The 13,366-nt window shown below is 45.1% G+C and overlaps 1 protein-coding gene across 1 annotated transcript in view; it reads left to right on the forward strand.

The window, feature by feature from the left end:
• Positions 1-13,366, forward strand: part of SND1 (staphylococcal nuclease and tudor domain containing 1) — a 701,900-nt gene that overhangs the window by 47,776 nt on the left and 640,758 nt on the right. Inside the window, exon 9 of the mRNA XM_040343211.1 lies at positions 6,470-6,560. Within this exon, the coding sequence (XP_040199145.1) occupies positions 6,470-6,560 (91 nt within the window). The remainder of the gene's footprint in view (positions 1-6,469; positions 6,561-13,366) is intronic.

Genomic DNA, 13,366 nt, shown 5'->3' on the forward strand with positions numbered 1-13,366 from the left:
GGCTTCGACACCAGAATACTCTCTGATCACTCCCTGTACTGGGTCACACTGAGGCTCCCGAAACCCCCTGGGGTCCGGATATGGAGATTGAACCAGTTCTGGCTAAATGTCGTCCTGGACACTGTCCGGTCCGAATGGGAACATTATTTCCGTACGAATGACAGTTCTGCCCTGATGGGGCCCGTATGGGAGGCCTTCAAAATCCATGCCCGCATGATCCTATCCACACGTATCAACAGATTAAGTGCTCCTCCGCCTGGCGGATCAGTAGTTTAACACCCTAGACCAGACATTCCAGACCGACCTGACAGCTGCTAACGCATCTTGGCTGCGACTGCAGACCAGGCTCACGGATCAGTTGCACTTCGAGAAGGCGGGGCATTTTCTTTAGCAAGCATTGCACCTATGAACACAGCGAATGAGCAGGCAAGCTCCTCGCCTACATGGCCCACTTGGACCACAAGCCCCCGGTGGTGGTGGCTCTCCAGGCGGCTTCGGGGTCTTTGCTCACGGACCCCGATCTGGTGGCTGAGGAGTTCATGTCCTTCTATTCGGGGCTCTACTCCTCCACTGCACACCACTCCCGGGACAAGCTTTCTGCCTTCCTGCGGGCTGTCACTTTTCCCACACTCTCCCGGCCCAGACAACCCAACTTGAGGCACCCATCACCACGAAATGTATAGCGGAGGCCCTGTCGTGCCTCCCTACATCCAAGGCGCCAGGCTCGGACGGGCTCCCCCTCGAATTCTATAAACAGTTCAGCGAGACCCTTGTCCCCAGACTGCGGGCTGTACACGCACATCTTCGATACAAACATGCTCCCGGCATCCATGGGCGAAGCCCTTATTGTTCTTATACCCAAGCTAGGCAAGGACCCACTATTTCCCTAATCTTACCGGCCCATTTCCCTTCTCCAACTAGACTCGAAGATTCTAGCGAAGATCCTGGCTTTGCGCCTTAAAGTAATCCTTAGTTTAGTGCACCCCGATCAGACCGGATTCATGCCCGACAAAAACTCAGCTTTTAATCTCATGAACCTCCAGGCCCGACACTCAGACATGGGGTCCAGGGTGGTGGTTAGCCTTGATGCCTCTAAGGCGTTCGACTCCGTGGAGTGGAACTACCTTTTGGGAGTTGAAAATAAATCACCGCTCAAGGTGGGTCTACTATGCAATCACAGGCTGGCTCAGGATACCGAGGGTGCTGGCAGTGCACTAGGCAAGCATAAAAATTGAGGAAAAGATGGATAGCCGCACTCCAAAAACCGTTGAGGTTGTCTTGATTAAACGTTTAATAAAGACAACCTCAACGGTTTTTGGAGTGCGGCTATCCATCTTTTCCTCAATTTTTATACCTTTTGGGAGTGCCTCCACAGATTTGGCTTCGGCCCAAACTTTATAAAGTGGCTTCAACTCCTATACCAAACGGCGCGTATCCAAGTCAATGGCAGGATCTCGCCCCCCTTTCCCGTGGCACGCGACAGGGCAGCCCCATATCGCCCCTACTGTACGCCCTAGCTGTAGAACCCCTTGCTATTGCCCTTCGGGGCCATCCAGGAATCTGAGGATTGCGCTGTGGCCAAACGACTGAGGTGGTCAGCCTCTACGCAGATGATATGCTCCTCTACCTCGCGGATGCTGGCCCCTCGCTCCAGACAGCCCTACAAATTATAACAGCCTTTGGGGCATTCTCATGGTTGCAGATAAACTGGACTAAGTCCCATATACTCCCCCTAGACCTGGGCGCCCCCACTGCTGACCAAGCCGCACTCCCTCTTGTCAGGACAAATGCCATCAAATACCTAGGTATCCACGTCTCCAGATCTCCCCTAGACTACATTATCCTCAACATTGAGCCCCTATTCAACATCCTGAAAGCCAAAACGCAAATCTGGTCTCGTCTCCCCCTTGGGGTCATGGGCCGAATCAATCTAGTCAAGATGATCCTCCTCCCAATCTAGTCAAGATGATCCTCCTCCCAAAGCTGCTCTATGCCTTTTGGCAGGCCCCGCTCTATATCCCCCTTTGTATATTTAAAGCCATGGAGTCTATCCTTAACTCATTTGTTTAAGGCTCCTCCCGACACAAACTGTTGTGGCGAGTTCTGAAATGCCCATCCAGCCTGGGTGGCACCTCGGTCCCTGACCTCTCCCTCTACTACAAAGCGTCCCAGCTCTCCCACTTCTACTATTTTAACCACTCAGAAATAGAACGCTATTCGGCCCTGGTATGTTCTCAGACCCCCGGCCTACTGTCACACCCCTTCCAGCTTCTGTTCTGTGCGCCTCGCGGTTCACCCCAGACAGGCGACAGACGCATGCTGTTTCACCATTGCAGAATCTGGCAACTCGCCATGCTTCATGGCGAGGCGCCATTCCCGCAGTCGCCCCTCTGGGGCAACCCGCAGCTGCCTGAGCTGGCCACGGTACCCGATCATGGCATATGGGTCACAAAGGGTGTCCTATATTTGATGCAAATTGTGGCCCATGGAGTGGTCAGGCCTTTTCAGTCCCTTAAAGATACCTTTGCCCTGCCCAATCAGATGTTCTTCCGCTACCTCCAGCTCCGACACGCACTCAACACACGGTTTGGGGACGCCATACCTGTTCTCGAGATTCCGCTGCCAGTGGACATTGTCCTGGGCAGGGACCCCAAGAAGCTGATCTCCCAGTTCTATGCCTATCTTTTGGCACCCTCGGCCGTTGCCATCGCCAATCAGTTGAAATCCCGTTGGGAACCTGATCTGGGCGAGGTGTCGGCTGAGGACTGGGAGGAGGCTCTTGCCAATAGAACTATCTCTCCCAAGATTTCTGACCGCCTCACCCACCTATATATCCTTAACCGATCATACCTGACGCCCTACCGTGCCTCCTAGATTCAGACCTGGATACAACCCCAACTGCCCCAGATGTGACCATTCCAGCGCCACTTTCTACCATCTCCTCTGGACATGCCCCTCCGTACAAAGGTTCTGGACCCAAGTGGTCCGGTTCCTTCACGACCACATGGGCTCCCCGCTGTCTCTCTGCCCCCGTCAATGTGTACTGAAGCTTATTTCACTCCCTGAAGCCGAAAAGTACTTGAATATATTTATATTATAGCAGTGGATCAGAGCTAACACTACCCTTCAAAAAGCTACTCTGTCCATAGGGGATGCCCGGACAAATACCACAAGGTATGGGATAGATGGCTGGGGGACGCTTCCACCTGTGATGTGCCTAACTAGCCGTGCTCCTCGGCGGCCCCGGTTGCCCCCCCCCCCCCCCGCTGTCCCTGCACCACCCTTCCCTCTCCTATGCTATATGTATGCACATGTAATGTTACTTTTTGCCACGCCTGTATGTACATCAATGGGTTTTATCCGTAATTGTAGTGCCTGTTGCACTGGATACTTGTTTGTATATTTTCTCTATGCTCAAACATTTTGATAAAAAAAAAAAAAAATGTAATCTTCCAGAAGTCGCTAGTTTCCTGTTCGTTAAGACCTTGCATACAGGGCGTCTCGTGTGGTTCCCCTTGTGCACTTACCAGCCATAAATAAAATTTTAATCCGGTTCTCTCAGTACTTCAAAATTGGCCTTTTGACCACCTTATCAGGGATATTACCCCTTCCACACATACCAGATTGTGTTTCTTGTCATCACCTTGGCAAGTCGTTTGAACTGGCAGTTTGGGCCTATCTGGTCTGAAGCAAAGGCAAGGCTAGTGATGTTTCGAGCCTCTTCCTTGGAAGGTTGACATTTTCACCTCAACCGGGACGTGCTTTCATCTGCATTTGACCCAGCATATTAAAGAATTTCCCTTCATGATATGGGCTTCACAATTTCAGTGACTGGCAGATCAATGTTCAAACTTGTGGGCCTGTCAAGGTGCACTCTACAAGAAGAGGGCGTGATTCTTTGGCTTTTCAACAATGGTTTCCTAGCTCTTTTAAGGCTGGAACCTGGTTTTCTGTTAAGTATTTCTTCATTTTTTGCCAGGTGTTCAGGGCTCATTTGATGCCAGCTTGAGCGTGGTGTCTTTTAGGCAGCTTTCAGCCACAAGCTTCCTCAAGTTGTTTTTTTTTATTTGGTGGTTTAGACTTGTTGCTGTTGCCCACCCCTCAGTTGGATTCCATTTGTACCTCCTGATAGTCTTTGAATCCTGTGCCCAACAATGAGGGAGATAATTGTATTTATGTACTTACTGTAAAATCCTGGGAGTTCAGACACACAAGTCTCGCCCCTCTGTTTATGGTCTTGCCCCCAATACTGGAAAACTGAGGTACAACTACAATTTCTATTGTGCAAATGGAGTTGTAGCCATCAATGGGAATGTGTGTGCGACAGATGAAAATCAGATGCCAGAGTCATACAGCCAGAGGGAACTACTTTGGTTATGTGGATATTACAAGACCAATACCAGGGAAGAAGCAGCACAGTACTGGTCTTAAAAAGAAAGAGGGAACTGAACCCCCCGATTGATGCAGTGGCTGCAATAGTTTAAAGTTTCTATGGTCCGATTTAAAATCTTATATCTGAGCAATGTCCTTATAATTATAATTCTTTCCAGAGCTTTTGAGTAACTGCTTACATGAGTGTTTTATGACTTGTGTCAATTTGTAATTGGAATGTAATACTATATAATGTTATGTTAAATGTATTAGCTGAGAGCAGAAAATGTTCTTCCATTGGTAATCTGAGTTGACTTTTCTGTTGAAAAAAGCTTTACGATTAGTTGCTTGTAATCAAGGCATTTATACAGCCCTGACTGAACTATATCACATTGTGATTTTATTATAGCATACTTAACTTGATAGTAGCTAAAGAAAAATGATACTAAAATGTAGAAACAGATGTTTTCTTTCAGGGTAATTGAGTTTGCTTTTAGGTAAAACTGCAGGTCTGTTCCAGAGTCTTGTGATTTGTCACCCAGAAGGGAATGCAGATTTCATGTCTGTTTTGCAGTTTTTAGTAGAGTCCATTTTGAAATTGCTATAGGTAGTTAAAGGGGGAATAGGTTCTGCTGAAAAAACGTTTGTAACAAGCTAAACTCATGCAGCAAAGGGTTCTCTAATTACCGTATGTAAACATTGAAGTGGTTGTGAAGGTAAAAAACCTCAATGCAACCAAAATATATATAAAGCAATGTACGGCATGTTTTTTGAATAGGATGCTTTTAAATGTCATGAATCATTCGAATGTATCTTAATTGCCAAGCATCATGACGGCAACTTAACTGCTGTATCTTGTAGTCAATTGTGCACAATGCAAAATCGTATTTTTCGCATGCCATGATTTTAAGGGCAAGTCGCATACAGGGGGTGTGTACAGTAAGGGAGTCTCATTAAGGTCAAAATGCAGAATTTCCAGCAAAAAAAATCATATGGGTACAGTGTTGCATGACTGTGCAATTCAGTGTGACAACCCTGAAAATTGACCTGGGCAGTAAGGGGGTAAAAGTTTCAAGTAGGTAAGTGGTTAATGAAGACATTATCCAACCTTGTGCCCTGCTTTCAAGCATTCCATGGAAATTGCACTCCATTGTTTTTATGTAGTAAGGGCTGCCTATCTGAAAGCCAGCCTCTACGCTAACCTTTGTCCTGCCAACAAAGTCTCAAAAGCACACCCTGCTTCAAAATCCACTATTGCCTGGTGAATTAAACAGCTTATTGTGAAAGCCTGCATGCTAAGTTATCTTCAGTACCCTTGCCTACTCCACCAGATCCGTGACAATTTCCTGGGCAATCTGCCATTCCAAGCATCTGTTACTTTCGTAACGACGCTACCGTGTCTTCAGTTCAGAGTGCCTAAGTCAGGGGTCTCCAAACTACGGCCCTCCAGTTCAGGAACTAAATTCCCATCATGCCTAGTTATGTCTGTAAATGTCAGTTTTACAATGCCTCATGTGATGTGCAGTTCCACAACAGCTGGAGGACTGTTTGGAGATCCATGGTCTAAGTTCTAGGTGGATATTGAGGTCTCTGGATGCAGCTTGCTGCAAGGTTTTCAGCGACAGGTCTTTGACCCGTTCCGGTTTTGTTGGGCTTGTTGCCCATCTGTCTTCATTGCTAGTGAATATCACAGGGTCTGTGAATAATCAACCTAGTATTTTGACCTGCATTTTTTTTGTATGTTGTAATACAGTACAAAAGGCTTCTTTCCCCTTGGTTTCTGTTACTCTACATTGCTTGCTTAAAAGGTCTGAGGTAGAGTTGGGGGTACGCCCAAGTGGGGTTTATCCAAAAGCTTTGCCACTGTCCAATCACCTGAAGGTAGCATCCTATAACCCATGGTCTATGAATTTCCAGCAGGTCTTGCATTGTACTCAAAGATAAAGAATTTACAGGCAAGTCATTCTGTTTTTCCAGAAAGGGCTGGTCGTCATTTTTTCTACACATTTACTTGATTGATTACTGTACTCTAAGTTTTTAAATGAAACAAAAACATACTGCATACCGTAACAATATTTTTTTTTTACTTTGCCAATAGTTATGCCAAAGAACGCAAGGCACGAATTTGGAGGGATTATGTTGCACCCACGGCCAACCTGGATCAAAAAGACAGGCAATTTGTTGCTAAGGTAAAGTTATGATGCCTAAAAATGTAAGGGTCAGTTCATCTGAAACTTGTTTCCGGTTGTGTGCTTTAGTAGTTTACTATACCAGCCTGCTGCCCTATACTGCATTGGAACCTTACGGTGGTTGTAAACCCTTACAACACACTTTGCTGCAGGTAAGCCTATAAGGACTGGATGGCTGCACACCATTAAAGACATCTTTATTGTATCTTGAGTAGAAAATTAAAATTCTATATTCACTTCATATTTGGCAGAGAAAAACAGCCGACGCGTTTCACACCGTATGTGGGTGCTTATTCATAGAGCCCAGGACTTTCTCTCCCTAGTACGACTGTCCAGTGTGAACCCGGCCTAAACCTTGAATGGAGTCCACCTGTGGCAAATTTAATTGATTGGACATAATTTGGAAAGATGCACACCTTGATAATAAGTGTCACAGCTTACAATTCATAATGTATCAGAGCAAAATCCGTGAGGTAAAGGGAACTGCCTGCAGAGCTCACAGGATTATTGCAAGGCACAGATCTGAGCAAGTGCTTTTTTTTCAAACTCCAAGCAGGCTTTCATGTGTTTTGTATGAAGTGGAAGCTTTCGTCTAACCACCCTGTCACAAAGGCCAGATCCGTGGAGGACTGCAGTGATTGTCCTTCTGGAGCTTTGTCTCCACTCCAAGATCTTTGAAGCTCAGTGACCATTGGGTTCTTTGTCACCTCTCACTAAGGCCTTTCTCCCCCCTATTGCTCAGTTTGGCTAGGCGACCAGCTCTTAGAGTCCTGGTTGTACCAAACTTCAGTCAAGAATTATGAAGGCCACTGTGCTCTTGGTAACCTTCAGTGCAGCAAGAATTTTTAGTTTTCCCCAGATCTGTGCCTTGCACTAATCCTTTCTGGGCTCTAAAGCACTTCCTTTGACTTCATGGCTTTTGCCCTAATAGTGTGCATTGTCAGCTGTGGGGCCTTTTTATAGATGGGTGGGTGCCTTTCCAAATCATGTTCAATCATTTTATGTAATTTACCACAGGTGGACTCCAAGGTGTAGAAACCACTCGGCAATGATTAAGGCCCCTTTCACATTGAGTTTTTCAGGCGGTACAGCGCTAAAAATAGCTCTGCTATCCCGCCTGAAAAACTCCTTCACTGCAGACTCAATGTGAAAGCCAGAGGGCTTTCACACTGAGGCGATGCACTGGCGGGAGACAAAAAAAAAACTCCTGTCAGCAGCATCTTTGGAGCGGCGAGAGGAGAGGTATGTATACCGCTCCTTCACCACTCCTTCCCATTGAAAACGGGAAACCGCGGCAATACCACCCGCAATGCGCCTCTATAGAGGCACATTGCGGGCGGTATTAACCCTTTATCGGCCGCTAGCGGGGGTTAATACCGCACCACTAGCGGCTTGATTCCCGCAGCAATCCCGGCGGTACAGCGCCGCTATTTTTAGCACCGTTATACCGCTCCCGCCCCAGTCTGATAGGGGCCTAAGAGCTAAATTTCATATGTTGCAAAGGGTCTCAATACTTGTGCCAATGTGATATTTCTGTTTTTGCCTTTTCATACATTTGCCAACGTTTCTAAAATGCTGGTTTCCCTTTTGTCATGGGGTACTAAGTGAAGATTAATGAGAATTTTTTTTTTTTAAATGAATAGTTGAAAAGGGGGTCTGAATTTATGAATGCACTGTATGCTTTAGAACCCCATGTGGCCCTTTATTAATATGCAGATAGACCTGGTCCTAAAAGCAAATGCTGGCCTGCCTTTCAATGCCATGGTATTGAGCAACATGACTGTCATACTGAAGTGAGGAGAGGGGGGCAGGCAAGCAATTTCTTTAGAATGTGAAATCTCTTAAAAGCTTAGATGCCCATATGTGAGGAATGTTAATCAGAACATAAAGAACAATTTGGAACTGGTGTTTAGAATACCTTCTCTGAAATTTGAATCGCATTAGGTGGCAAACCAGCTGAGTTTTAGCTGAAGTTGTATGAAATGCAGAAAATGTAATCCCTTTGCCCATTAAAACAAAATTAAGCAATTCTACAATATAAGTTTTTGAGTCTGGGATCCAGGTGTATGCTATCTTCTATCTCATTAGGCAATACTATCTCCTTGGACAATAATTGCTATTATATAGGTAAATATGGATGTTCTTTGTATATACTTGCTATCTACTTTACAACACAAACTTATTTCCGTATCCCGATATATTGTATAATCTGTTTCATACAATGGCTTGCAAATATACTCCCGGATAGTGCCTTTTTTGTGGAACTTGTATAGTAAGAGAAATGCTTGTATCGCCTTGTGCATTCCCTTTTTTTTTGGATAATATAACTTTAAAAAGAAATGCAGAAAAATGAAATAACCTTTTCTCAAGATCAATATCCAAGATGGCAGTCTCAGATGATTGGTTCTACAGGAAACGCAAGCAAAAACATGAAAAACCCATCACTCCCACTCGTCCCTTAATTTAGTTCCTAATTGTCCAGGAGCAGTACAACATTTGTTTTATCTTGGCTGGGTGGCCATTGGGTCGGTGCTCCCCCTCTTGATGCAGTCCTGCCTATTATGTCTTGTCCTTCTGCCAGGGGATTGACTCCCATCTGCGTGGTAAGCCCTTTCCTCCTCCCCCTTTGAGGATAATTGGTTCTGTAGTGGCTGGGACTACGTGGAGTTCTGAGGCTTGTGGATACTTGAGATTCTGCAATGGTTTCAGGTAGTGATGTCACTTGTCACTTCTGGAGGCCTAGAATGATGTGCCTCTGATTCTAGCAGGGCTAGGAAGCCAAAGCAGGGACAGTATGTGGGGCCACCTCTACTATCCAAAATGGAGGGACAGGATGCCTGAAACATTCTAGACAGTGGTCCCATCCTGAGGTTAGCTTGTTTTATGATTTCCAGTCCACGCTCAGGTTGCTTTCCTGGTGGATGATTGGAGAAATTCTCTTACTGGTAAAGTTTTTTGAAGAATTTTCCAAAAGTCTACTTCCCACTCTTTATTTTGGAATAGTTTTTCCCATCTAGCACTGCAGGAGGTAGTCTTTTATCTCAGGTGAGGTGGGGGGTTTGCAGTATTGCTTTGTTCCTGTAGATAGGGCAAATCTTGGGTTGCTCTCTGGAAAGATTTCTGTGAAAAAAAAAACCTTACAAGACTGAATATACACATCTCTTGCATGTTAGATTTGCAGTAGTGATGGCCTGCTATTAGCAAATGCCACTCATGAGGGTCGTTCCTCTTCCAGCTATTAAATGTCAAGTCCAGAGATTCAGTCAAGCATATTTTTCCCAATGTTAAACGCAAAGTAAATTGTAAAACGACAAATGCATTAATGCAAGCTTGCAAAAAAATGGTATTGCTTTAAAGCGGAGTTCCGGCCACAATTTCACTTTTTAAATATAAATACCCCTGTAATACACAAGCTTAATGTATTCTAGTAAAGTTAGTCTGTAAACTAAGCTCCGTTTTGTTAGGTTGTTACAGCATTTAGACACTTTATAAAATAGAAATTGACTGGGGCCATCTTAAGTGTGGGCATCATGAAGCCAGACTGTATGACTTCCTGGATTTCAGCCTTGCAGATCTTGCACATGCTCAGTGCTGCACAAGCAGTGTAATAGGTTTCAGATCAAGTTTCAGCACCTGTACTGTCCAAGTCACATGATTCTTCGAGACTTGGGAGTGCACAGACTCCTGGAAAGTTACACCCACTACATTCCCAGGAGTCTGTGCGGCTGTAGGTTAGGAAACTTAAGCACCTAGATGCAGGAAGAGGGAAGATTAACTATTCTGCCTAGCAACAACACTTTGAAGGCATCTAAAAAAAAAAAAAAATTTCTTAAAGGACTAATGACATTTTTTTAAAACTACTGATGTAATGTTATATTTATGGGTGGAACTCCACTTTAAAGGGGTTATAAAGCCTTGTGTTTTTTCACCTTAATGCATCCTATGCATTAAGGTTAAAAAATACCTTGCACTCTCCGGCCCCCCAGAGCCCCCGTTTTTTACTTTCCAGAACCCCAAACTTCCGTGAGTGCGATCCTGTGTTTTCCCCACGGCTTCTCTTCAGTGGATAGATTAATAGCGCAGCCTTTGGCTCCTGCTGCTGTCAATCAAATCCAATGACGCGGCTGCCAAGTCAGTCATACAATGTGTGGCTATGGATGCCGATTGTATGCCACGGGAGCGCGCCTGCAAAGTAACCCCCTCGGGAGAGGGGGTTTGCAGGGAGGAGACGCGAGAGCCGCCATGGGACCCCAGAAGAGGACAATCGGGGCCACTCTGTGCAAAACGAATTGCACAATGGAGGCAAGTATGACATGTTTTTTTTATTTTTAAACGTGAACCTATACTATCACTTTAAGTTTTACACAGACTGGTACACAATTTTATTAATGCAGTTTTTCATGAAACGTCTATGTACCTCTGAACATCAGACTATAAATGCAACCTCCACTCAGCTAGTTAAGCCTCATATGAGAACAGGTCTAAATGGGCTTAGGCGTGAGATATTGCATCATATTTGCCATAACCTCAAGACTTTAACCCCCACCACAGTATGCTCTTATACACTCTCCGACCAGGTAAGTTGATTTTCCTCCATAAAATCAGATTTTCACAAATATCCAAATAGGACATCTAAAAATTGCCATCACACTTTATGGTAGCATGGAAAATCGGCATCTCCACAGTGCTGTCAAGTCTCCACCCAACATGTCATGTCCTATAGAATGTCATCAGGCTGCCGTCCTGTCTGGAAGGTGAGGGGATCTGATCTTTCTGTGCACTTACAGCTCTCCTCCCCACCCTCACTCTGGGCAGTGAAAGGGAAAGCCATACTGTGCTCTTGTCACATTACTCTTACCGCATGCTCCTTGCATTAACACATCTGAATGGCTCCTTGTACTGAATACTCCTTCCCTGAGCTCAGCTGTACAAGGACTGCTAAGAGGATGATCCCATGTCAAATTTGGGTATTAAAACTGCCTACCCAAAATTCAGCATTTAGTCTACATTCGCACCTGAGCGCGTTCAGCTGGTAAAACGGCAGGAAAAAACACCTGAAAATTCCCAACAAGCAAAGTCCCATTAATTTAAATGGCCCTTATTCACATGAGCATTTTGTAGCCTGAAGCAAAAAGCCTGAAGCTCAAAAAAGTACATGAGCTTCTTTTTGGGCAGATTACAGGCATTTTTCTGCTTTTTACATTGGTGACCTTTCGACCTGCAAAATAGTGGTAAAAATCGCCTGAAAACAAAACTCTAATGTGAATGCGGCCTAAGGTCTCATGGACACAGGATGTTTTTACTCTAGGGGAGGAAAATGCAGCTGAAAAAAATGCTCCTAAAGCTGGGTTTTGCATGCGTGTTTGACATTATTGCAGTCTAGGAAAGTATAGTCTAAAGTATAAACCGGAGATGAAACTCTGGTAACCTACAATCAGATTATAACTCCTACATAGTGAACAAGGATACGTAAAAACAAGCACAATCTTGTACAATGTTATAAATACATTAAAATAGAAGTACCAACCTCAGAGTATTGCGATACATCTATAAATTGTACAGTTTTTTTGACATAACACGCACCTTCTTTTTAAGAGGGAAGTTTCAGGAAATTAATTTTAAATAAGGAACTTTGAAGCAAAATAAGGGTCAGTGCCCCATGTGCAGCAGCCTCCCCATTGCCATCAGTGCAGCAGCCTCCTGCCCATCTGCAGCCTTGGTGGTGACAGCGGGGGTGGGACAAGCGCCAACAGATTACATACAGTGAGAATCTCCTATGATAGACAGAACAGTGGTCCAATGGCAGCCCAGGAGACAGGACTTCCTATTACTGTACAGAGGCCACCAAGTAAAGTGGGAGTCATGTACGGCCATCCCTATCTAGTGACAAATATAAAGGATAGGGACAACGAGGGGGCAATTGGGACTTTATCAGAAAAAACGGCTATCAATAGAAGTATATATGTAAAAATATTGAGTACAATATGACCATAAATGCCTAATAAAAACAATTGATTGTGTTAATGACCCATAGAATTGCAGGCTGGCACCAAAACCAACCCCTCGTTCTTCTCGCAGATGGTTGCGCCCTGGCCTCTGGCAGTCATAGAGATCACCGGAAATCTTCATGGTCATCCGGTGGCAGCCGATTCTTTCTCCGGGTCCCCAATGGCACGGGAGAGCCCAGATAAGCAACGGGTGACAGCGGGAGGGGGGGGGGGGGGGGGTGGGTGTCCCCTTCTATCGCTTATAAGAACGATCAATCGGTGTAACTGCCGCTTTAATTGTTCTTGGTGTGTACAGAATCGCTGGCAAAAAATATCCGAATGATGCCTGTAGGTGCAAGCATCATTCAGATATCCCCCCTGAAAGTCAAGGATGTCATATGATGTACTGCGGTAGGGACGTGGTTAAGGACTGTATACTCTTTCAGGTAATGTAATCTAGCTTCCCTTGTGTCACCAGTCATGGCTCCAGAGTAGAGGAGGAGCATAGACAATGGATGGACCATAGTATGCCTATGGGTGATATCACAGCTCCCAAGTAGTTGTCAGCTGTGACCCAGCCCTCTTCTGCAGCTGATGCGGGCTGTCATGGGAGATCACGTGACTGGCTAGTCAGAAATGGCAATAGAAGGGAGCGTTTTTAATTCTGGGTAGGTGTAGGGTATCGATAGGCAAAACTTGGTTTAGACTAATATATATATATATGTGCAGTAATATGTGAAATGTCGGAGTCTGGATGAGCAAGTACAATTTACTACCCTTGTGCAGGCTTGAAATTGGCCTTCTAATTGAAATGTGCAA

The sequence above is a fragment of the Rana temporaria genome, chromosome 3 (genome assembly GCF_905171775.1).
Source record: "Rana temporaria chromosome 3, aRanTem1.1, whole genome shotgun sequence".
In the NCBI taxonomy this organism is placed as follows: Eukaryota; Metazoa; Chordata; class Amphibia; order Anura; family Ranidae; genus Rana; species Rana temporaria.